The 26,860-nt window shown below is 36.3% G+C and overlaps 1 protein-coding gene across 6 annotated transcripts in view; it reads left to right on the forward strand.

The window, feature by feature from the left end:
- The window catches only part of Mbnl3 (muscleblind like splicing regulator 3), a 111,661-nt gene that overhangs the window by 20,925 nt on the left and 63,876 nt on the right, over positions 1–26,860 (forward strand). For all 6 annotated transcript variants that reach the window (XM_013077882.3, XM_087199838.1, XM_013077881.3 and 3 more), the window contains one exon: positions 25,526–26,175. In XM_013077882.3, coding sequence (XP_012933336.1) covers positions 25,999–26,175 — 177 coding nt within the window. In that variant the 5' untranslated portion in view covers positions 25,526–25,998. The remainder of the gene's footprint in view (positions 1–25,525; positions 26,176–26,860) is intronic.

Below are 26,860 nucleotides of genomic sequence, written 5' to 3' on the forward strand. Positions count from 1 at the left end.
TAAAGACAGTAAGCATTTGAAATGACTAGAGACTGCAGGTTTTACAGATGCTTCTGAGTTGCAGAATTATAGATGGTTAGAAGTGAAGAGGAAAAGGCATCATTCAATTCACAGTACACATGTGTGGAGTTGGCACAATGTTGCTTGGCACAATATTGTCAGGAGCAACAACCCTGAATGTTTCAGACCTTTAGATTTTATATTATGGTGAGGCTTATTATTGAATAGTCACAGTTCCTGATATTTTTATAAGAATTTTTTTTGTGTAGGAGATTTTAATGTAAGTAGTTGAATGCACGGAGTTTATCCACAGCACATATTAAGTCTCAGGCTGATTCTTGTCTCTGACATTTGACTCCCTAAGTCTTTCACTTTTCAATCTTCTTTCCATCCCACCTGCAGCTTTTTTTCCCTTTGCATTTTTTTTCTTTCTTTGCTATTTATTGTTTATTCAGCATACTTACTAAGCACATGGTATGAGTCAGTCATGTTTCTAGGTGCTGAAGATGTAACCCTGAGCAAGTATTCAAATGAATTTTAATATTGAGATATGAGACCTAAGCTCTTTTCTATAAATTGAACATCACAAAGCATCATTATCTTCATTCCTTTGAATATCTGTCTTCAGCCTAATCTTACTGACTTAAAATTATATTGACTTACATAGCAAAAATGGCCCACATGTCCATCAGCTGATAGCTAGGTACACATAATGTGGTATACATACACAATGGAATATTATTCAGTGATAAAAAGAAATGGCAAATGGTTACATGCATTAATATAGGTGAACCTTAAAGATATTACCTGGTTACAAATTCCACATAATATGATTCCATTCATATGAAATGTCCAACATCCACAGAGATAGAATATACATTATTGGTTGTATAGGGATGGAGGCATGGGGGACAGAGCTAAAGGGTATGGAGATTCTTTGAAGAGAGGGAAGAAAGCTGTGTAAAATTGACTGTGGTGGTGGTTGCGAATATCTGTAAATATACTAAAGCTCCTGAATTATACTTTTCTAAAGGACAAATTATATGGTATGTTCATTATGTCTCAATAAAGCCGTTGTTACAAATTGTACTATGTTGAAACTTGTATTATTCTCATTTTAAGAATCAGAAAAGTTAGCTAATAGGTAAATAAAGGGAGCTGTTGACCTATTTTTATAGAGAAACAATAGATTGGAACAGATATGGATTCCCACTTACTCTGTGACCTTTAAAAGGAGAAAGTTGTCTTCTTAACCTGAAGTCCTACATTGACTGTCCTTATTTCTAGGGGTGCCTCCCTTTTTGGTCCTACAGTATACTGAAGACTCTGCCATGTGGCCCGCCCAGTGGACCAAATCTTGGCTTTCTCACAATCTAGCATAGTGCTTTCCATATAGCAGATGCTAACTACTTCCTTTGGTTTGGCAATTATTTGTTGAGAACTTACTAATATAAGGCATTGAGCCAGACACTGGAGATTAATAAGATATACCCTCAGGAAGCTCATGGTGAGCCAGGCAGCTAGTACCAGTTACACTACATATGGGCTGATATGTTTGGTGAGGAGGCTGAATCCATGAGTATAGTTCTATGTGTGGGTTTAGTTTGTTCATTTAGCTGATATGCACATCCCATGTAGGGCACGCCCCCCATATCTGAACACATCCAATAACAAGATGGTCACTTTTTACTAATACGGTGAAGCTAAACTCATTTTCTGATCTACCAAGTGCCCACATCTTTTGACATCAAGTCTATGAATACAACTCAATTACATTTTTTATTTATAATTAAAATGAAAAATGTAATTAATTTTGCTTTGCAGCTCCAGAAATTATTTTATAAGTAGACCTTTGAATAACATTTTATGTTTTTATAGGAAGTACTTGGATTCCTTCTGTGTCCAAGTCCCTGATAATAAGCCGATACATTTTAGATTATGTGTGTAGACTTTTGTGTCCAGGCAGTATAGACTAGTTATTAATAACAGACATTTGGGAGCTGTTCTGGTGCATAACCTTGAACCAACTTACTTAACTCTTAGTATATCTGTTCCCTCATCTATAAAATGGGAACAATAATGGAACCTGCCTTACAGGATTGTTATGAGCAGTAAATAAATTAGCATTTGCTGTTATTTTGATTCCACTGAGATTTCATAATTTACAACTCTGTTCTTCGTAAATCATACATGGTCCCCTTAAGTGACATTCAGGTCATTGGAGATTGATGTGAAGGTTTCTCTTATCGCATATTCTCAAGTATCTCTACTTGAAATTAAATTAAAGGCCAAGTTTGGCCTTCCTTTCTGCTTCTTTTACATGGCCACGGAGTTTTACAAGTCACTTGCCTATCTCCTCTTAGTTTAACTTGATAAAATCTCAGTAATTCAGACATCATCCCACGCCAAGGGATCAGTGCTTTTAGAATATTTGATGCATAGTTTAAAATCCATGCGAAGTAAAGAATACAGTGAGGTTGATGGATGCCATTCTGTTCGCCAGTCTTGTGATTTGCATGGGGTTTTTTTTGTTGTTGTTGTTAAGTTAGGCAGTAGCATCATTGTCCAGTCTGCTGTCTAGGAGCCTAAGTTCAGTGATACAGTTGCTGACAAACATTTGGATAGAGCAGCCATTTAGAATAACAGAAAAATAACACTGAATTACTGCTCATGCCTCAGTGCAAGGTTACTGTAACCTTTCATCTTTGCCTATTTTTATATTTATTATTTTCAGTATAATGATGATATAGTTTGTTTTCAGAATTTAGCAAAGGACATGAGTGAAGGAGCTAGTTTGACACTGAAAATTGGAAGCCTCTTGCAACATTATGCTATACTGTACTACCCAGGTCTTGGGTAGAATTCATTCTCTCTCTCTCTCTCTCTCTCTCTCTCTCTCTCTCTCTCTCTTTCTGTCATATTGGGGATTGAACTCAGAGCCTTCACAGTGAACTACATCCCCAACCACTTGTAAGTTCTAAAATTTTTCAGACAGGCTCTCACTAAGTTGCCCAGGATGGGCTCAAACTTGTGATCCTCCTGCTTCAGCCTCCCAGAGTGCTGTAACTGCAGTTGTATGCCACCACAGCTGGCCCAGTTTATCCTTTTAGCCTTTATGAACCATGTTGCTAGCAATGTTCTCATTGTTGTGTTTAGGTCACAGTGTTACTTTTGTCATTAAATATAAAAATTTAGATCACAATGTTACCTTTGTCATTAATTGCAAACATGAATGTTGAGCTTACCAAGAAAATTTCCCCAGTACCAACAAGTAATGAGTTATAGTTCTCATGTGTATAATCATTATTAATGCTTAGTCAGAAGTTCCCTTAAATAGGGACTGAAGTGTGCCTTTATTTGCCTAGCATATGAGAGGCCCTGAGTTCAATCCCCAGCACCACTGATAAAAGTTCCCTTAAATAAAATGCCTAAGCAGTTAAATTGGGTTTAGAAAATTACCAACAGTCTTTATAAACTACCGTAATTACCTCTAGAAATCTTCATGTTTCAGTGAGTGGCTCTCCAGAGCTTTTATTAGGATAAACAGAAGCAGCAATAACTGTTCCCTTGCATTCTTAATTATCAGCATGCCTTTTAGTTGTATTTTAAACTTATGGAAGGGTCTGTCTCCCTAGTAATCCAAATTATGCTTTCTCTTGGTTGGCTCCCTGAAAAATCTGATCATCCCTCTCATTGGTTGGTCAAAATGCAGCTAACCCCTTACATATCCTTTCATGTTGTGTTCACAATATGGAGGGGTTTGAGTGTGTGCTGTGTATTAGCAAGTACCTAACATACAATAAGTGTGATATTCCAGCACTATGCCATGGAGTATGGTCATGTAATATTGAAATACTTACTGGAATACTTCCTTCCTCATAATGCAGCAACAAAAATGACAATAGCTAGCAGAAGGGCAACCGTCATGGTTGGCAAGTGCCTTTGCTTTAAAGTCAACCTCTGGCCCTAAAACCCATGCCGTTGGCGCTCTGGTACCCTCACAGTTCCCCTGATTACTTCCTAAATGCCGCCTAGGATTCTGGGAGAAGACTCATATCCATAAAGAGGTGGGATACTACTTCCAAACCTCAACTTCTAGCAGATATTATAGAGCTCATGAAGGCCAGATCTAAAGCTTTCAAAGCATACTCAAAGGGATTCCCTCAAAGCTCTCCCTAGGAGCACTCCAGACCCCAGGTCATTTGTGTTCAAGACACAAGTCTAACACATTTGATTCAGTACCTTACACAGAGTAATTACTTGCTACATTTTCTTTAGTTGAATCTGGTTTTGCAAGCCCCAGATAATTTAATCTGTAGTTTGTTGTTGTTGTAGAAGACTTAACAGAGGCAGGTATACACTGGAGTCGTAGCCAATAAAAAGCTGACCGTGAGGAAGAAGGCAAACTATAAAAAGGAGACATGAAGGCTCCAAATGCTCAGGAATCTGGGGCCACTTAACAAAGTGCCCATCATGTTCTTCAAGGCATTTTGTATCCCCAGAACTATATAAAAAAAAAAGAACTTAAGCTTTTCTCACTATCTTATGTCTTAGGAGTGAGTCGAAGTTTTACAAGGCATTTCAGAAAGATTTCTATCCTGACTGATTAACAGTTTAAGGATTTTGTTTTTGAAATTGCATTTATATTAGTCTTCTTGTGTTGCATTTTTCCAATAACTGAAATGTTACTGTAATGAGGCCTTAATGTGAATTTATGAACTTTTGTAGTTTCTGATGGAAAAAATTATTTGTCAGTACACATCTGTAACCCAAGCTATCAGGAGGATGAGGCAGGAGGATTGCAAGTGTGATCCCAGACTGTGCAATTTAGTGAAATTCTGTCTCAAAATAAAAGATAAAAAGGGCTGGAAATTTGGCCTAGTGGTAGAGTAGCCCTGGGTTAAATTGCCAGCACCACAAAAATTACCATAGATATTTGAGCATTGAGAAAATTATTTGAGGACCACATCCAGCATTATAAACTGGTCTAGATTGAATACCCTTATTCAGAATACTTGGGACCAGAAATGTTTGGGGTTTGAGAATATTCGCATATACATAATGAGATATCTTGAGGATGGCACTGAAGTTTAACATGAAATTCATTTATGTTTCATCTGTGCCTTACGTGCATAGCCTGAAGTTAATGTTGTGCATTAATTTTAATAATTTCATACATTAAACAGGATTTACTGATTTGAAGTTTTTCACTTGTGGCATCATGTTGGTACTCAAAAAGTTTTAGCCTTTAGAGCATTTCAGATTTTGCAGTTTTGAGTTAGGGATGGTCTTGTCTTGTCTTCTCTCAATGAAAACACTTCCCAGCTCATAGAGTTTGTGGGGTGAAAGGGTACCAAACATTAATCTCTTGTGTCTATTTTAATGAAATATTAATGACGAGTTATTAGGTATCATGCTAAAAAATCTATATGGGAGCTAGTTGAAGAAAAGTCTAAAATGACCTGGTGTCACTACTGAAATTTTACATGTGCATCTCTTTTTCATAAATAAGCATCTAATTTGGAGGAAAACTGATTTTATGTCACCAGTATCATAAATGTGCCAAAATATTTGTACATTATGTAGAATTCAGAGTATGGACTAAAAGAAGAATAAAAATAAGAACACTAAATCTTTCTGAGGTTCAGCTTACTGGAGAAAGTTTTTGAAATATTAGTGACACTCTTCTTATGTGGGTTTTCATTTGCATGTGCTCTGTGTATGCGAATGCTCACAATGCTATGGCTTATAAGATGGGGGAGGAATATAATACAAATGGAAACACGGCTTGTGTGTGCTTGCATAATACCCACATGCATTTTCTTCAGACTCATAGTTTTAAAATTTAGGGTCAACTTTGTGTCGTTCACAGTGTGATGAGTAACAAATATTCTACGTTATTTAAAACTATTACTGCACTCATAATAAAATACACATTACCTTATAAGATGTGCTCTAAGTAATATTCTATGTGCGAAGATACTCAAAGTGGTTTGTCAGAGGAAGGCATTTTGATAGGCTCCACATTAGAATCCAATATTTATGCGAAATGTCCTACTTTGTGTTTTGCACTAAAAAGTCTGGTTTTTGTCCCCTTCTTCATGCTTTACTCCCATCCCTTTTCCTCCTGAATCCTGATTTATCATTTTGGCTCTCAGCTGCTTTTAGAAAATGGCATTTCTGTTGCATCAGATGTTTTTTAAACATGCTCTTCTTACCTTCTCTGGGGTTTAAAAAATCTCACTTTTTAAAGTCTAAGTTTCCACTAAATGTGAATGTCAAAAGTCCCTGCATTCTATTATCGTATAAATCTTTGTAACTGTGAAGAGCATATTTTCTTGATTTTAGCAACATAAGATATATTGAACTTTGAATTTACCTTTTTACTTCTCAGGGGGTTCTGCCAATATGTTTTTTCAAATTCAGCAAGATATTAAGTGGAACACAACCCTCTGAACTCGCAGTCAATAAGAATTTTATCTGTGCTTGATTTTTAGGAAAAACAAAATACGAATTTTCCAGAGAATAGTTAAATTTGAGGAAAAATAGTCATGTTCTGTGGTAATCAGCGAGAGATTGAAATAGGCTTATTATATGCTGCTTAAAGAATATGCTTATTTTGAAATGCTTTCCATCAAAAGTGTTTTCTAAGCCAGGCGTGGTAGGGAATGCACTGTGGGAGATTGATGCAGGAGGGTCACAAATTTCAAATTTGAGACCAGACTGGGCAACCAAAAAAAGTCATCTCTAACCATGATTTTTTAAATGCGTCTAGTATTTTCATTAATTGATTCTATTTTATATGTATACTGATTTTAGACAATAGTGTTTTATCTTTTTCATAAAACTCAGGAAGAAAAGCTATTCTCATGTGTCCATGCTGCAGGATCATGATTTTATTCTACATTATTCTATTACCCTTCCAAGAATTTCTGCCAACCTTTTAAGGTGCTGTGATAGCTTAAACTGTCTTTGCTTTGGCACCTATGTGGATAATGTTTGTTTGATTATGAGTGAGAAACCCACTCATTTTCTAAATATGATGTATTGGAAGGAATTCTCTGCAATTAATTCAGTAGTACTAATCTGTATGTATTTTAAATACTGCCAAACGAGAGAAAGAAGTGCTGTAATTGTAAAGGTATTACTTTAGCTATTGGTAGCATTTTATAAAGTAAATTTTTTATGTATCTATGGTGCTCGAGATGAGAACCAAGACCTCGCGCATACTGGGCAGGCATTCTACCACTGAGCTACACTCCCAGTTTACATATTTATTCTTAAATTGTGTTTGCTAAGACCCTCCCTTGGGCGGCTTATTTTTAACTAGTCACTATCCTTGCAATGCTACTTTCTGCCACTAGGTGGTCCGTGGTTGCAGATTGTGACCTTTTGGGCAGCCCAAGTGTGGGTAACTGAGCATAAATTTATAGTATGCCGTTGAATCAGGCTAATTTTTTCTATCAAAATTAATTTGCTATTAAAATGATGAATATAAATATTCAATAAATTAGCAATTATATTCAGATTGATATGATTTTAAAGAATATTTAAATAAATACAAATGCATAATCATGAATACCTTTCTCCACCAAACTTTACATGTTATTAATCATCTCATGTGCTTTCTTAGTTTTGCCATTGAGGAGAATTTTTCTATTCCATTTACTCAAACTATTTTGTGCATTAAGAAGCCCCAAACCCTATGCCTATATACAGTCTCCTGTAGGCTTTTTGCTCCTGGCTTTCTCTTCTGACCTAGTTAACTGTCTTACTACTAGCTCTAATTGCCCTAAAAGACCAAAACCTAACTTCTTTAATTTTGAGGTAAAGTGTTAGTCTCTGATACTTTTTAAGCAGGAAAAAAATGTGTCATGTATTCAGTACAATGTCTCAGGAGATTTGTCTCCTTTTCAGCCGGCAGACATTAAGATTCTGTCCTCTCATCTGACAACAACAATATCATCAACAAAAACAACAGCACACACCCACCCCCACACACCCCCCCACACACTACCTAAGTTCATTCACTTCACTAGCATTGGTTTCCAGTAGTATAATATACAAGGACAGATAATGTGGCTATGCTTTGCGTTTGGGAGATCTGAACAGATATGACATTTTCTCATGTATGTTAGAGGAAAACAAGATCCAGTAGTGATTATTTCCTTTATTAACATAGATTCAGTCACTGCAATTTACAAGAAATATTATCTTTGAGTAAGAGTATTCTAAGAAGGCACAGTTTGTCATTTTCTATTTCTTGAAGCTTCTGCTTATAAAGCAAGTGAAATTCACAACTTAATCATATGCGGGCTCTAGTAGTCTTAGAGTGTGAGATCATCTGCTAAGTAGATTATAAATTCATTGAGGAAAAAAGACTGTCTTGTATGCATTTTGTGTTATCCAAACACCAATGACCAGTGCTAGACACATAGCATACAGTTAACAATGTATTTCCTCCTTTACACAATAGTAGAACAACTACAAGGCTGGGGGCATAGCTTAATGGTAAAATTCTTGCCTAGCATTTGCAAGGCCCTGGGTTCCCTCCCCAGCACTGCAAAAAAAATTAATAAAATAAATTTATTAAATTACTGACTCAAACCTCATTGGTGATTTTGAGGTTTCTGGTCCAGCTTCCCTTCCAGTGTAACAGCAACCTGATGAAGGGGAGGGCACCATCTAGCAAAACAGTTCCATCCATTGTTGTGAAGCTTGGGCTGTGGGAAAACGTGTCTCTCGAGCGTTCACCTATGGATCCTGGATAAAGAGGAAACAAATGAACGACTTGTTTTTATTTTTCTTGTTCATATCTAGAGTTTCCCATTTTATAAGAATTTATATAAGGAGCTTGATGGCTTCAGAGTAAATATATAGAAAATCATTTTTTTAATGTAGTCATTGTAAAATAATGAATGAAGCATATCAGATTTTTGTTTCCATAGTGAACAAGATGAATTCAGGTAATTATTTCAGGTACACTTAGTGCTTACTTTTTACCAGACACTCTTTAGGTGCTTTATAAATATTAACTCATTTCAATCTAAAAAACAACTTTATGAGATAGATACTGTTATTGACACCACTTTATAGATGAGGAACCTAAAGTACAGAATATTTAGGTAACTTGCCCAAGATCTTTCAATTGTAGGTAAGAGGTAGAATTATGGACAAGGCCTTCTGGCTCCAGAATCCTACTCTTAACCAACGTGCTATGCTTGGATATCTTTTATGGTTTCTTTTAAAGGACATTTAATTTTCTCTCGTTTGTTCTCCTAAATAAGTATCAGGTGTTTAAAGGTTCCAATTCTTCAGACTGTATTTACTTTTTAAAAAATTCATCTTTCTTTTAAAAGGTCTGGAAAAAGTACTTCCCAAAGACCTGGAAAGGTTCTTCCCTTTGTTCTCTTTGACTCTCTGAAACACTGTACTCATTTTGATTTTATGAAGCTTCTGCCTATTTAATTAACTGACGACGTGTACAGCCAGGTAAGATATTTGCTCTAGTCTCTGTGGATGCTATTACAACAGCTCTGTATTCTGTCTCTGGGGTAGCTGTTTACTTTTTTCCATCTAGTCCTTTGTACTCTCTGCCTAACGTTAAATGTTCCCTTTGGCTAATGTCAAGCCTAAAATATCAAATAAATACTCTAATTTGCTCTTTTTTTTTTCATTTTCTTTAAGTTCCTAACAACTGTCTAATAGCAGCTTGACGTTGCTAGCTGAAATCTTGGGTGTTTTGAGTGCTTATCTCATACCACAGATTCACACATCTGTCGTATGATTTATTCCTGTTTGGATCCTGAGATACTGAGATGAAGTAACTTGTGAAGGTTCAAATGCAGGTCTTTGTGCTTCTAAAGCTTATTTGATATATTGTATGCAACAACAGACTTTCTTCACTTTTCTGAACCTAAGTTTCCTTATCTACAAAATTCAAAATAAAGTGAAAGGAGAGCCTGCTAAGTATCAGGCATGATGTACTGTTCTGAAGGGCTTCACAGCAGTAGAGCTTGTGGTGAAGAGGTCTGCTCTGACAGGGTTCTGAGCACCCACTGATCCTTTTTGCTTAGAGAAGGTTGAGAAGCTAACTCTAGGGCCTGGGATTTAACTCAGTGGTTTCGCCGCCTGCTGCGCGAGCACAAGGACCCAAGTTTGATCTCAGGCACCAAAAAGAAAAAAAAAAAAAAAAAAGGAGAGAAGCTAACTCCAGAGAAATGAGTAGGAGTTCTCCCTTTCTAAGAATACACATTCCATAATTCCGTAAGACCTTAAAGTATATTTTCATATGTAGTACTTAATACATATTTGCAAAATTAACAAGGAAAAATCATTTTTATAAATATGCAGTCACTTGTCTGTATACAGCTGACAATTTGAGGTTGTTTTTTTTTTTGGTACTGGGGATTGAACTTGGGTCCTTGTGCTTGCGAGGCAGGCGGCAGAACCACTGAGCTAAATCCCCGGCCCGATAATTTGAGTGTTATTTAATGAGTAATAACCGTGTTATGAATACTACCATCTTTATTTTTTATGGACTAGTCAACTTAGCCAGTATTTGAGGATCTAGTTGTGCCATCTACTGTGTGGAGGAAGGAAATAGTGAATGTACCTGTAGTTCTAGTAATACTTAGTTCAAGTTAGAGTTTCTCTTGAAGGCAGTCATTGAATCTATGGTAGTTGTAATGAAATGGTGGAGATGGAAGCCCTACTTAGTATGTGCAGAAGCGATTTGAAGTGAGGAGGAGGTCTCAGATGGAAAAATATTCCAGCAGTGAGGGCTTTGGAAAAATTTCTTGAGAGAGGCAGAGTTGAAGTGTAGGAAATTCACATGGATATTGGTGAGAGAGAATCACAGCTCAAGAGATAAAAAGAAAATGCCCAAGGAACATGGTCAAGGAATGGGCCTGGAGGGTTCCTAATGATAATACATTTTGGTCTAGCTATCAGTAACTGTGCAGGCCTAAACATTTTTCTATTTTAATGGAGGATATATAACATCTGAATTCCTAAAATTCCACTTATATTTCACTAATATTTTCACTAATATTCCACTAATATTTTCTTTCAGAAATTTTGTTCTAAATGTTAAAAATGAAATATAAACAAGAGAGGCCTTGTCTTATCCATGTTTGTACCCTCAGCATCTCATTATGTTGTTCCTTGAATTAGTCCTTAATAAGTGTTTGTTTGGTGGTATTATGTATATACTAGGTATTATGAATACCTAGTAATGCTATGAATTCAATAATTGAAAAAATGTTCAACATCACAGGTCATTCGAGAGATGCAAAACAATGCTGAGATTCCACCTTACCCCAGAAAGAATGGCTGCTATCATGAAATCAACCAATAACAAATGCTGGCGGGGCTGTGGGGAAAGAAGAACCCTCCTCCACTGCTGGTGGGAATGTAGACTGGTGCAACCACTGTGGAAATCAGCATGGTGATTCCTCAAAGAAGTAGGACTGGAAGTTCCATTTGACCCAGCTATTCCCCTTCTGCGTATCTTCCCCAAAGAATTAAAAGAATCATACCACAGTGATATAAGTGACATATGTGCACCCATGCTCATAGCAGCACAATTTGTAATAGCTAAAACTTGAAAGCAGCCCAAATGCCCATCAACTGGAGACTGGATAAAGAAAATGTGGGTTTTTTAAAAAATAAAATGCAGTACTACTCAGCCATAACAAATGAGAAATTAGAGACATTTATAGCTAAATGGATGCACATTGAGTTGATACTCTTAAGTGAAATAAATAGGACACGCATGTGTAAATACCAAATAGTTTCTCTATTATGAGAAACTGAAAGTGTAAATAAGGACTAAAAGGTAAAATAGATAATGTGAAATAGGAAGAAAAGGGGCAAAAGGGAAGGGGAAGTGGGAGGGGTAGTGGAAAGGAAAGAAGGGAATGAATTAATATGAGAAAATGAAAAGATGGAAACAAAGTATTTGTAAAAAGGGAGGGATGGAGGCATTGAAGGGAGGGCAGGGGAAGGGGGAAAAATAAGAACCAAGAGAGATTATGTAAAGGTGCACATTTCCAATGATGAATGTCATTATATTGTATACATAAAATGCACCAATAAAATAAAAATTTTTTAAAAATTGGATGTGAGCCATCTATAAAGAGTTTTAGGGCTTTCATTTACCTGCCAGCAAGTTATGAGTTAGACATCATCTTTCAGGATTGCTTCCAATTTGAAAATTCTCAAAATCTTTATCCCTTGCTAAATTAGTCCGATTTGGCTTTTGGCAAACCTGAGTTGGGTTTTTCAGTAATTACTAATGGGAAGGCTGCCTTGTTGCTTGCAGCGCTCGTTCTTGTAGTGGAGCAAGTGTTTACTAGTGCATGTAATAGATAATACCACCTATCTTAGGGCCTTGGAAATTTAAAGTCTGTTTCATCCATGTCAGTGTGAGTTGAAGCTTGTATTTGTTCAGAACCCTTATGATCTTTCGTGGGGTTATACTGTTACCTCAAATAGAGTCAAGACAATTTCCTCTCCTTCGTGTACATATTGAATTATATGACTGTCAAATTTAATCATTGAAATCATTCATTACTTGGTGATTTGGATGATATAATGTTAACCTTAATTTTCTCATCACTTCTGTGCTGTGTATGCACAGTATTTTAAATTGATGAATGTAATGTGGTAGCTACAGTGTAGGATTTCATCTGGTTTGATGGACAGTCTCTTCACCTCAGTATAAATGTAAATGCTGTCTTTAACCTAGTGTTTAAGCTCCTCTTCTGCTTCCTCTTTCGCTTGACCATTTAAGGTGAGTTGATTTTTTGACACGACTCTTAATCTATAGATATCTTTTCCCCCCCATTAACTTTATTGGTACATTTTAGGCATAAAATACAGTTACATTCATCATTGGGATCTTGTACCATTACATGTGTTTCTTGGTTCTTATTTTTTTTCCCCTTCCCTTGCCCTCCCTTCACCCTCCACCCTTCTCTATTTGCAAAGACCTTGTTTCCATTTTTTTCCTTTTCTCAGATTTTTTCCTTTCCCTTTTTTCCCTTCCCCTACCCCTCCCAATTACCCTGCTCTTTTAGACCTTTTCTTCCTGTTACACAATATCAGTTATACATTTTTTAAATTACAATATTAAGATCTAGGAGACATTACCACAGATTTTACAGAATTTAAAAGGATATAGAAAGCATATTACAAAAATCTTTTTTGAAATAAATTTGACAACTTCTAAGAAGTACCTTGGAAGACAAATTAATGAAACTCATTCTGGAGGAAATATAAAATTTGAATAGCACCTATTAAAGAAAGTATATTCCTAGCTTGAAAACCTACCTATATGACAACAGCAGGCTCATAAAATTTTAACTGATAAATTATATCAAACAATTAAAGCATAAAAAAAGGAACACTTCTCCCCTCATTTTAGAATCTCAACATTGTGCTAATACTAAAACTGGATAAAGATAATAGAAGAAAAAAGTATGAATATAGATAGAAATTTATTTAACAAAACAAACTCTTAGAAGTCAGATCTGGCAGGATGTAGAAAGTGGTTTTGTTATAGGGATGGCAGTGTTGGTTCAGCATTGGAAGATCCACCCCCAAAAGTCATCATTTTAACAGAGGAAAGGAAAAAGCCATGTGATCCTGTCACTAGTTGGAGAAAAAGTATTGGACCAAATTCTACAGCTGTTCATGGTAAAAGCTATCAGGAGACTAGAAGTAGAACAGAACCTTCTCAACAGATTAAAGACATGTACTCTATACTTCCAGTAAAAATGTCTTATATGAATGGAGAAGATACAATATTTTCTCCTTAAGGTGGGGAACAAGGGCAGATATGCTTACTCTTTATCTGTCCATTAAACTTTGAAACCTAGGCTCCACCAAAATAGTCTGGGAATAAATGACACAACTAGGATAGGATTGGCACGGCAGAAGCAAAATCTTTATATGTAGATGAAATGATCATCTACAGAGAAAATACTAAGAACTCTCTAGGAGCCCCTAGAACTTGTACTTGAATTTAGCAGGATTAGAAAACACAAGGTATATATAAAAATTCAGGTCTGTGTATACTTGCTATAAATGAAGAATTGGATATTGAAATTTAAAAGCTATGTAGGAGTACAAAGGACCTAGAAAAGTTAAAAAAAAAAAAACACCAGTGTTGGAAGACGTTTAGTACCTAATTTTAAGACTTCCTCTAAAGCTACAGTAATCAAGACAGTGTTGGTGTAAGGAAAGTCATATAAATCATTTGAATAAAACAGAGAATCTAGAAATAGAACCACACATATATGGTCCACTGAGTTTTGAAAGATTATTTAACATTAGCATTTTGTAGAACATAAACTCAATTCAAGAGCCGAGGAAGAGACAGTGTTTTCAGCAAATGGCACTAGAACACCTGGTATCTCCATATAAAAAATTAACCTCAACCCTTTATTTCCATACATGAAAATAGCCTGAAGGAATCTGTGAACCTAAATAAGAAAGCCTAAAAGTATGAAACTTTAAGAATCTATAGATATCTTGCTGCTTGCCATGTATATTGGTACTTACTTGATGTATAGACTTCCTTGCTTTTGATTTCAGCATTTCCCTTGAGTTTTATTTTCAGATTCCTGCTTTCCTTGAAGGCCCTTACTCAGATCTTGTTCTCAAATCCTCTTGTGGCAAAAATCCTTTTTTTTAAAAAAAATTGCCTTCTCTGTGTGATTTGCATACCAAAGATCTTGATATAGTTTTCTTATGATATCTAAATCTTGGTTCAAAGTTTTCATTTTAATTTGGATAACCATTTTTTAGGAGAGGAATTTTATTACTGGGGTAGCTATTTGCTATTTTCCAAGGTTTTCATGCTTCTCTTCTGGCAGCTGGATACCAGATTTCTGGACAACATGTACCCTTCCAAAGGTGATTTTAACCCCAATGTATTGAGCATTTTCTAAATTATTTGCCAGACATGCAAACAATTCAGTGTTGTCTTGGTTCCATGGAAAAAGAGTAGTAAGCTTTCATATTGCAATTGTAGGAAACTGGGAAAAATTGAGAACCCAAAGGGTTTTTTATTGGTGCCAATGACTATTATGATTTCTGAGAACTTTAATGTTGAAAACCCCAATATAAGTATTTGATGGCAAGTCTAGAATTGGAGTTTGTGAGAGACAGATTTTGTTTTCCAATTAAACTTTAACATTGTTCCTTAATAGTATGAACTGCATAAGGTTTGGGGCATGACTGAATGAGGTAATATACAATACTTAGGACTGTGTTTCCCATAGAATAAGAGCTCCATAAATGTGAACTATTATTAACAACTATAAATGCTGATTAGGTAAGCAAGATATTGGCCTTTGAATAGATTGTAAAATGTATTCAGCAAGACAAATTTATCTCCTTCATTGTATTTTAGTGATTATTTTGTGAACCCTAAACTCACTCAAATTCTTAATAAAATTTCTAGTATCCCAATTGATTAGAAATTAATACAGAAAAAATTTTAATGGAGCCTGTCTATCCTATCCAGAGGATAGCAGGAGAAATGAGCTCTCAAGGTAGAAAACAGGGAAAAAAAAGAGGACAAAACCAAATATTTGTTTAACGGGAAAAATGTGCCAGACTTAGTTTTGGATGGCAACAGACTGTGGCCAGGAAGGTCAGCTCATTATAGTGGAATAAACTGAACTTGAGTCTAATTTTAAGAAAGTAGAGAGAGAATCAAGAAAAGCATGATAGTGGTGCTGCCGCCTGCTTGGCAAGCTCAAGGTCCCGAGTTTGATCCCCGGTACCAAAAAAAGAAAGATAGAAAAGCAGGGTCTAAAATTTGGACAAACTACTGTAGAAAGGCAGTTGGGATAAAACCATGCATGCAAAGAAGGTGTTCTCTGAAATTGAAAGCTTGTCACCTGAAAGAGGCTGTCGAGGAAGTTGCATTGGAATTATTGTAAGACACAGATCCACAGAGGCTTGTAAATTTTTCTAATTCCAGAATCAGAGGATCACCTCCCCCTTGGGACTTGAAGCTACAGAGGGTGCCCTTCAGGAGTATGAAAATTCTTCCGTTGCTAGGAATTAAACTGCCAAAGGTGATCTATCTTGAGTTGTCAATGAAAGAAATAAAATGAACTAGGATGGTTGGGTTAAACGTTTGGTAATCTGCCTACTCATTCTGAACATAGATTGCCAAGATATCTGATATGATGAAATTAGATAATAAGTTCTTCATGTGTACACTAAAAATTTCAGGCACCTTAACCAAGTAGCTGAACCGTTCTGGGCTTCTGTTCAAAGTTGAAGTGATCAATAGGTTACTTTGTCTTTTACTGACTTTGTTAACTCTGTTGTGAGCTCATTTACAGTTCTTTTGAAGTGTTTTCAATATTTGATGTGTACCTGACTGTCTACCACTTTTTTGAAAACTTCATGTCTGGATTTAACTTACATGCCTTGCAAAAGTAAGCAAGAAGTTATTTCCCCATCTATTGAGGTAAAGCAGAGTTGAAATTCATAAATTTAATAGAATTACCCCTGCCATGGAACCCACAGCTTTGCTCATGCTAGGCAAATGTAATTCCACTAAACCACATACCCAGTCTCCCCAATTTCCCAATTGTTATTATTGAAGATGAATATTAAATTACTAGACTTAAAGTATTGCTTTTTAATCTCATTGTTAATTCTTTCTTCTATCCAGCTCCCTTCTAATTTGGGGATTTTACACTTTGGAAGTTTTGTAATCTTTCCTTTGAGACTTGTTGAGATTGACCTTGAGAGAACAATTCTGTCTGGGCCAAGTGGCTATTATGATTGTATTATAGTCATACACCCTCCTTCAGTGTTAGCACGGACATTGAATACTTGTCCAGAATTCATTTGAATGATGTTCGAAAGCTAGCCTATTTTTATAGTTCCTCCAAATTTTTCTATAAAGAAAGGCCTGTGTTTTCCTGTCTAGTATAAATCATACTGAAATGTCAGGATAAAAGTGAAATTCCTGTCTTAAGAGTCTTTAAGGAAGGATAATTTCATACCCATATGAAAATTTGGAAGTGGAGAATGTAAGACTCCATTTTGTCTACACTCCCAACTCTTACCTCTTTCCTAAAGTAGCTGGTATTCCAATGAACTCCAGGGAGTTGATCTCTAGATTGGTCATGTGTGTGAAATAATGGCTCTAGAAGCAGTGGCTACAGACATAAAGGGTTAGAGCTCTCATATATTTTTCCTAGATAATTCACTTTCATATTCACTCCCTTCAAGACTACTAGATGATTTTGCACTGGTCTTTGAAACCGTGATCCATTCAGGAATCTCCTGACATTTTCAACCACAATTTTTTTCTTCTGTCTTTCAACTTCTTTCATCAGTGCTCCTAATGAAGAGTGAGTGATTAGTATTGACATTGAAAATCTGAATTTATTGGCTATGATTCCAATGATGAATTCAAGCAAGATAGCCTTCCTGCACATAGCAATGAATACCTTATGCCATTAAATCACTAGGTGCTACCTCAGTTTGCCTCTCTGATAGTCATCCTCATGTGACTCACATGTTTGATTAGAGAGATATTTGGGGATTAAGGGGAATAACTAAGTGGTAGAGCACCCTACTTAGCATTTACAAGACCCAAGATTTAATCCCTAACACCACACACATATACATGCATGCATGCACACACACGTTAGAGAGATACTTGAACTGTTTATAAATACTTAAAGACTAAACATTTAGTGATAGCTGTGGTTTATCATTTTGCAATATGTGTGTTAGTGGCTAGGTCGGGGTAGGGGGTGAGCAGTGAATGTTCAACCAAATCTTATCAGTGAGTACATTGGCCCCAAAATGTTAATTAAATACATACTTTGGGAGGAGCAAGAACATTTTCAATTCACTGGGGTGCTGATTAGAGCCTTATAGCAAGAATTTACAGGATACCATTGTAGTCAAAATTACTGTCTAAATTTAGCTCCTAGCATAAGCTTGTTGTCTAGCAAACTCTAACTGAATTTCAGCTACATTTTAAAAAGGATCTTCCCTTATCAACATTAAGATTTTAAAAATATTTGAGTCAATCCAGACATTAGAAATGCAGTTAGTTATGTATTCTTGATGACTGAGCATATTGCTACGAGGATAGTTAGCAAAATGCAAACAAGAAGCTCAACTTTTCAGTCTGTTTCTCAACCTACATTTATGCTGGTTGGACTTGAAGCACTGCCTATCATGGCCTCACAGAACCTGTGAAGTGGAGAGCTACTCTGACATTTATCCACTCCCCTTCATCTTTTGTTCTTCCAGAGTATGGTGCATGTGTGAACTTTACTGGGATTCTGTGTTGTAGGCTCCCAAGGGTAGATCGTTGTTAATATTCCACAAATATGGCCAGAGTCTGCTTTGCTCAAAGACTTTGGGAGAGGCTCCTATTTCTATAACAAATGAATACTCTTTAGTCCATTCTCCTGGTTTCTCAGAAACCACCCATATGTTATTTCTGTCCCAGGGTGAAGCTGCCATCCTAGATGGCCCATGTAACCTCAACACCGTGTATGCCATAGCATGCAATCTAATTTCCTTGCCTCTTCTTCTTTCCAGGAATGCTCTCTGCCCTTCTGCCTCACTCACCTACTTCTCATTTGTGGAGGCTCCTTCACAACTTCCTTGCCTACTCCAGACCTTAGTGACATTCTCTCTACAGAATTCTCATTGAATTTGTTTTTAGTGTTGCTGAATTTTGCTTTTGATTCATATATGTTGTCCTTCCTTCCCCCAGTGAAATTTGGGGCTTGTGGGGGGCAGGGGCAGTGCCTTGAAATTCTTCAGATTCCCAAGACTTGGGTCTGTGCAAATAGTCAGTGAACAATAAATGTTTGTTGATTGATATTTTTACACATGAACATTTTAAGGCCTCACTTGCCTTGATAATAAATATTTGTCCATTACATTAAATAAATGATGGCTATGCTGCTGTTTTCTGCTAAACCCCCATACTCACTTGAATGTCTGATTCAAAGAATGAGCATTTTGTCTTGTTTACCTTTATTTCTTCAATATTTACAACAGTGCCTTAGCTGTATTAGGCTCTTATTACATATTTGTGTGAAGTGTCAGCAAAATTATATTAGATGCAGTCAGTCTTGTGACTCGTTTTGTACTTCACTCATCTCAAATACTTGAGGATTATAGGATTAGAATTGCATAATATGTGAAATTCTTGTTCTCTTCCAGTTTAAATACAGTTTTGGTGAGCAAATATGTTTCAAGGGAGATAATTTTTTTTTCTGTACCGGGGATCGAACTCAGGACCTTGCACTTGCCAGGCAGTTGTGGTGCCACTGAGGTAAATCCCCGGCCCTAACAAATATGTTTTTAAAACATGGAGATTTCTGCCCCATGCACATAAGCAAGCACCTAGCCAATGGTATATAATAACAACTATGTTTAGAATCCAGTTAATTTAGTTTTATATTAAATGAGATTGATTTAATATGTTAAATGGTATGTATCAGCAAGTTCTCATAATTTTGTATATTATCCAAAAATAGACAAACGTTTAAAAAAATGAATTCCTTTGACAAAACCAGGGGTATCCATTACCACAGCTATGTTCAAAAGAGATATTGTAACACCTATCTTTTCTTCTATGACCATATGTTTGAACTGAGGTAGGTCATTTAATTGCTTTATGAAAATAGAATACCTTGACTTACCTGCTTTTTGAAAAAGGGTATATGAAATGCGTTATCTCAAGAGTATTGTGAAAAAATGCAACAAAGCTTATAAAAGCTTAAGAGAAAAGTTCTACACATAGGCAAGTAGCTGTATTTTTATGACCATTTTTTTTTTTAAACAGAAGTCTCAAGTTTTCTGTAGGGTGCCTATGAAACCGTGGTTTGCATATGCTGTGCTGAACACTTCTCATATGCCTTCCAGAATGTGTGGTGGTGGTCTGGCAACTCCAAAATGGGAGGAAACTAGAACCAGAAACAAATTGGAAAACTGGTGCAGGCTTTTAAATCCTGTCAACCTGCCAGTTCAAGCAGTGTGTGGCAGGTGTGTCATATATCTGTAAAGCCAAAATAAATGGCCACAAGAAATTTCAGAGGTAATGCAGATGCTAAGGGCAGCTTAAAATAGAAAGAAAACATTGCTTTCATGTTTATTCAAGATTTTGATCTGTAAGTTTAAAGAAATGCTTCTTCAGCTATTGGTTTGGGCACCAAATATTATTTTTGTCATCTTCAGGACCAGGCATTGGCTATATTTCTGTAGTATTGTGCTGGCTTGTGGGAAAAAAGGCAGAAAAGGAGACAGGAAAAGTGGGAACAAAAGTTGTTGCTGGAACTGACTTTGCAAATAGCTCTGCAACTAGGTCCCATTTCCATTAGATGAGTAGAAACTATTTCTTCCTGATTTTGTCTTACCTTCAATATAATGTCTGTGAGAAAAGATGTGAATCATTAAAAAGAAAGTACAGTCTTCTTTTTTCAAAGATTGCACTTAATAGTGATTTTAATGTGTACGTAATTTTAAATATTTGTAGTTACCCTGTTATGTCTTATCTAGGAGTTTTATTGATGAGCATTCATTAAAAGTGAATATTAACTCCTTTATTTTGAAAGAATAATACCTAGGAAATGTTTCTTCCTGTGGCTCAAAGTGAAATCTCTCCCACTCTCACTCCCACTACCAGTTCATTTCATCACACTCACTGTTGGGTAGAAACACTCCAAAGACTACCCAGAGTCATAGATGGAAATCACTTGGGTGTTCCATATTTTAAAGATCTTGCTGCTATCAAATGAACAGGAGTAGAATATTCCTTATGAGAACTGAATGTAGAAGAATCTCAGGTATTATAATTCCAATTTGAAGGCTAGAATGTTAGAAAATACTCGACTTTATAAGTCCAGTGGATTTAAAACCAGGAGGGGTGGCAAAAACTCAGGTAGAGCCTTATAGAGTGTTCATCACAAAATTCCTTTCTAGTATTGTGCAGCAAAAGGGTTCATGTTAACTTATCATTTAGTCTTAATACTTTTCAAAACAGGAATCCTGGGGAATTCTGTAACACTTTAATCTCCAAGGACAAGGACAAGATAGAGCTAAGTTAGATATGATCTTTACTTGTGAGGAATTTATAGTCTAAGAACAGAGTAAACTTAAGGAGTCCAGTCAGCTAGAATGAGGAAGAATGTGGTCCGTGCCATAAGAGAGACACCGTATTGGGCACTTGGTAAGAGGACAGGCTCTAGAGTCAGACTGCCTAGTTTGCACAATGGCTCGATCATCTATTAGCTACATGAAGTTGTGTGAGTTAAATTACTTAACCTTTCTCTACACCCATTACCCTATCTGTAGGATGGGAATAGCAGTATCTTCTCCCAGAGGGATTCAGACAACAATAATTAAGAGGTATTTGCCTCTGTGAATCACTTCAGTGCAGTCATGTTTGAGTGTGGGTTTGTACTCAGTGTTCATTCCTGATGAGTTAGAGGCTTATGTTGAAGTCAGTACCTAGTGTCTACTTCCGGCCCCTTAAAAACTCTAGCCACCACTCTACTTCTTTGTGCTTTAGATTACTTCTCCACTTAAATGAATATAAGAAGTTCTATGGAAGCAGGAACATTAGCAGTCTTATTTTCTAAAACACAGCCTGGCACATAATAGGTACTGGACAGATGTTGGTTTAGCACAATTCAGGGATATTTTTGAAAGTGATGAAGACTTATGTGATTTTGAGAAGGAACTATAAGTACGCTGCAAAAATTATTGGCTTTCCTTGTTAAGATTTTCAAGGAATCCAGGCCTGGTGGCACAGGCCTGTAATCCCAGGACTCAGGAGGCTGAGGGAGGAGGATCACTGTGGGTCTGAGGCCAGCCTGAGCTATGTATTGACGTCCTGTTTCAACCCCCTCCCCCAAAAAGATTCCCAAGGTAGATTAAAAAATGGTAGTCTACAGTTTTTTGTCAGGATCTATGCATGAGATGTGGAGTCTGAAGATCTCCTCTGAAGTCATGGCTCAACCAATTAAGGCTTAACGTCAAGTAATTTAACTTGTATGGGCTTCATTTCCTTCATCAGCATGTTGACTTGTCATTTGTGCTTAGAGTAGTTTTTGAGATAGTATGCACAAGGCCTTGGGTTTGACTCCAAACACCACAGTGGAAAAGAGAGAGAGAGAGAGAGAGAGAGAGAGAGAGAGAGAGAGAGAGAGAGAAAGAGAGAAAGAAAATAGTGTGTTTGTTAGTGATCCAAAGATCAATGCAATGCAAGCACATGGAAATTGTGAATGCCGTAAAGTACAAATGCACTGAGAAGTGACAACTGTTCATGCTCTACACTGGAGGACTATAAATCAGGAAAAGCAAAGCTATTCTTTTTACTCACATGTAAGGCAGTGAAGATAAGTTTGTACTGTCCCTCAGGTAAGGTTGACCTCCTAAGGACATGGAGGAAACTGGCAAGTCTTCTTTGTACATAGCCGAGCAGAGTTGCATGAGAGGACTTCCCATCCCTACCCATACCAACTCCCTTTAGTTGTTACACCTCATTTTGTCTGAGCCCATCCTCCAGTCCAAAGGAAGACATATGCTGGCTAGAACTGCTTTGAGGAATTAGTCCTCCCAGGTTAAAGACCCCCCCCCCAAAAAAAATCCCTCTTCTCCCATTGCTAATGCTACATAAATTTCAAAGATTTCATGTATCAGAGGCCAGTTCTTGCTTGCATTTTTTCATTTGTAAAAGTTCAAAACTCAAGTTTATTATTTATCATCCATGTCTATATTTGATGGACCTCTGTAGAAAAATCTCCAAATCCTTGCTGTTTATATTCTGAGCAAATCTTCAATCTTTCCGTATACTAAGTTTTTGGCTGTTTTTCCCTCAAGTGTGTTCAGACATCCTATATAATTTTGTTGTATGATTAAATTTGAATATAAACTTACCAACTCCCAGAACATACTCTTTTAGAGTACTTTTCATAAGTCACTAAGCCACTTACAGTACGTAAACTGAATTACTCTTGGAATTTAACTTAGTAGCTAACACTACTAAGAAGATTTTGTGTCTAAGGAAAATCTAAGAAGCTCGAAGCGGCCATTCCCATCACTCACCAGTCTTTTATTTTTGGTTGTCATGCTTGCTTGAATTTTTTTAAAAAATATTACTGCTTTATTGAGACATAATTCAGATACTACCCAATCCATTCATTTGAAGTATACAATTCTAAGAATAGGTTCTAGTATATTAAAAAGATTGTGCAACCATCACAGCTCTCTAATTCCAAAACATTTTAATCACACCCAAAGGAGACCTCAAACCCATTAAACAGTCATTTCCTTTTTCTTTCCTCCCCCTAACTCCTGGCAACCACTAATCTACTTTCTGTCTGAGTGGATTTGGCTATTCTGGACACTTCACATAAGTGGAACATGAAATATGTGGCTTTTATGACTGGGTTATTTCACTAACAATAATGTTTTCAAGGTTCATCCAATTCCTTTCAGTGGTGGAAAAAATGTTCTACTGTGTGGAATACCACATTTTGTTTATCCATTCACCTGTTAATGGACACTTGGGTTGTTTCTACCTTTTGACTATGTGAATAATGGTGCTGCAAACATTACTGTACAAGGATTTGTTTCAGTTATTTGGGGTATATACTGAAGTATGGAAGTGCTAAGTCATGTAGCAACTCTATTTAACATTTTGAGAAACTGGCAGACTGTTTGCCAACTGCACTGTTTTATATTCCCACGACAATTTATGAAGATTCCAATTTTTCCAGTGTTTCTATTTTAATGCAGCTATCCTCATGGTTATAAAGTGGCATCTCATTGTGGTTTAGACTTGCATTTCTGCCATCAGGCTATTTTTTATTAATGATTTTTGAGATGTTATTTCTCTGACAACTTAGCCCCCTAGAACATAGTTTGGCCTGTGATAGAATGTAAAATGGCCCTTGAAGCAGTGACAGCAGTCATAGAACTTCTGTAGGAAAGCTTGTACCTTGCCCCTCAGGTCCCTCATGCAGTAATTAACTCTTACTGGACATTCATGACTGGCCATTAGGTTTGCCAGAAAGGAAGTAGAAAATTCACAGTGACAGATATTGGGGCAGTAAGAGAAGTGACAGAAGTTACCACCAACTGCCACTGAAGGAGAACTATAATATTTGCCAAGATGTTAATGATTCCAAGTCTTTACCCAGAGGCTAGCATATCTTCAATAAGTTTTAAGAAGGGAAAGCTACTTGTAATACAATTTAGAAAGATTTTCATGAAGAATGATTCAGAGAATATGTTTTATTCTTGAATAGATAAGCTTTGAATTTTCCAGGTGATTAATTTCCCAGTGATACCTGAAAAATCAGTTGATAATGAATTTCCTCTTGTATATAGAAAAGAAAGACACAGGCTGTATAAAGTTATTGAAAAAATTGTTTAAAAATAAAATATTTTGAAGAATTTTCATATCACTTTTTGATAATATTAGCAATTAGTTGATGTGACTAATACTCAGAACTTACTTTGGCTTTATTGTTATTTTGGTATGTGTTCATGCCATATGGCCTATAAATTAACTTCCACGAATCTTCAGTTAGGTTGCTTGACTCTGCTGTTGATACTGGGTTAAACTGCAAACCTTAAAGCTGCACAATATTAAATGTATTACTGAACAGTGCTTTCTGTCTTATTTGTGTATGCGGAAATCTTTCAAATTGTTCCAGTTTCTCTTCATAGAGACTAAGAAGCAGACTCAGAAAAAAAATAAAACAATCCAGGCTCTTTTCAAAGAATTTTTTTTATCTGAAGTACATTTTACACTGCCATCTTCCACCCTACCTTATATACAGTGAGTCTCCAGCTAGTCATGTGATAATTGTTTCATGAGATTATCAATGATTACATTTTCAATACACAAGTTGCCTCTTCAAACAACTTAAAGTTTCATAGTAATTCCTGATTTCTAGATTTTGATCAGATAATAAAACCATTAATCAGACCATAATAAGGTTAGTTGAAAGATAGGTCACTGGTAACCGCTAAAAACTGGGCACACACGAATGGATTGTGAATGTGTAAGGGGCTGTCATGTTAAGCTATGACAGTGGTGGCAAACCTATGGCACGAGTGGCCCAGCCAGCTGTTTGTTATCATTGAAACCTCTAAAAGGTTTGCCATCACTAATATGTCATTTTCTGCATAGTGGATACAAAAATGAATTCCTACACAAAACAGAAAAAAATAAACAATCATTTTTAAAACTGGGTTTTTGCTCAGTTTTGTAGTACAAAAGTAAATCTAAGCAGTTGCTTCCTCTTCCTGTGCACAATTTTACACTGAGAAATGCCCTCTTTATTATCAATAGCTGACTGTAGATCTTATTATGTTGCACTGTCTGTGTCTAAATGCTTCCTGTATTAGATAGTATATGATTACTTTTCTCTCCAAATCTAGAGTTTGAAAAGGAAGCATTGTCATATTTTAGCTAATTTTATTTATTTTTTTCTTGCAGGTTCTGAAAAGTGCCTTTTCTGAAAACTCTGCCGCTTGGATTCTACTCTAGAACTGTCTCTTTACCAACCCCTCTGCCAGTCATTCCCTTCCCCACTCCCTGTCCCTGTCCCCTAAGAAACCTGATGTGCTCGTAATTCACTGTCAGCAACCTGTGCATTTATTTTTTCTGTGATTCTCAGTTTCCTTAGTCACTTTCCCTCCCCTTGATTTTGCAGCAAAACTTTTTTTAGGTTGAAACATCCTCCTCAGTCTTACTCTTTATTAAAAAAAAAGCTAAGAAATAGGAAGAAAAATTTTCTCTCCCTGACCTGAGACCATTGCATTAATTGAGGGGCAGCCAGCAAGCTAGCCATTCCACCAAAGCAACCTGCCATCTCTTCTCATTGAACTCAAATTCACTTTTAATCCTTTCACAATCAGTAGTGATATTGTCCTAAAAAGTGTGCACTTGATTTACATTTTGCTTGCAATATGACGGCTGTCAATGTTACCCTGATTCGTGATACCAAGTGGCTGACTTTAGAGGTCTGCAGAGAATTTCAGAGAGGAACTTGCTCTCGAGGTGATGCAGATTGCAAGTTTGCCCATCCACCAAGAGTTTGCCATGTGGAAAATGGTCGTGTGGTGGCCTGTTTTGATTCTCTAAAGGTGAGCGCCATCTGAATGCATGGAATTTCAATTTGTTGGTTTCTGTTTTTTGAAATGCTATATGTTGTGAAATGAGTAAAATTTACAACAGCCTGAAATTGGTAAGTTTCGTTTTTAAGGCAGGATGTAGACTTTGTAGAACTACACCAGTCTAACCCTCACTCCATCACAGCCCACTTAGCAAGATAGATAAACTTAAAAAATAAAAATTTAAGAATGTTTGTAGGAGTGAGTGATTACAGCAGTCTTACTATCGCTTACCTTTTGGTATAGGATTTATATGTTGAATTTAGTGATCAAAATCTTTTTATAACCTAGAGAATCCCTTCAATGAATTATGGTATATGTTATTATTCATAACACCAAAATACACTTAGCAAGGACCAACCAGCTTTCAGAAGATAAACAAAGTCAGACTGAGAGAGTACCAGGTGAACATCTTACCATTCTGGAGGAAAATTACGGCATTTAGAACATTTTTAGTAAAAGTATATTTTGAACCTTTAACTTAAATATAATACTACAAAACTAGGTTCACTTAATTTTCCTTGTGAACAAATGATTGACCGATTTAAGACTTGTGCATACATATGGTAAGAAAAGTCCTATTGCTAAGGTTGAAAAAATTGACTATTATGTACCAGACTATAAACAAAATATGCAGACAGATGAAGTATTATAGAGA

This window comes from Heterocephalus glaber, unplaced genomic scaffold, assembly GCF_053883595.1.
Source record: "Heterocephalus glaber isolate CG9 unplaced genomic scaffold, H.glaber_assembly_v1.0 deba00001729, whole genome shotgun sequence".
In the NCBI taxonomy this organism is placed as follows: Eukaryota; Metazoa; Chordata; class Mammalia; order Rodentia; family Bathyergidae; genus Heterocephalus; species Heterocephalus glaber.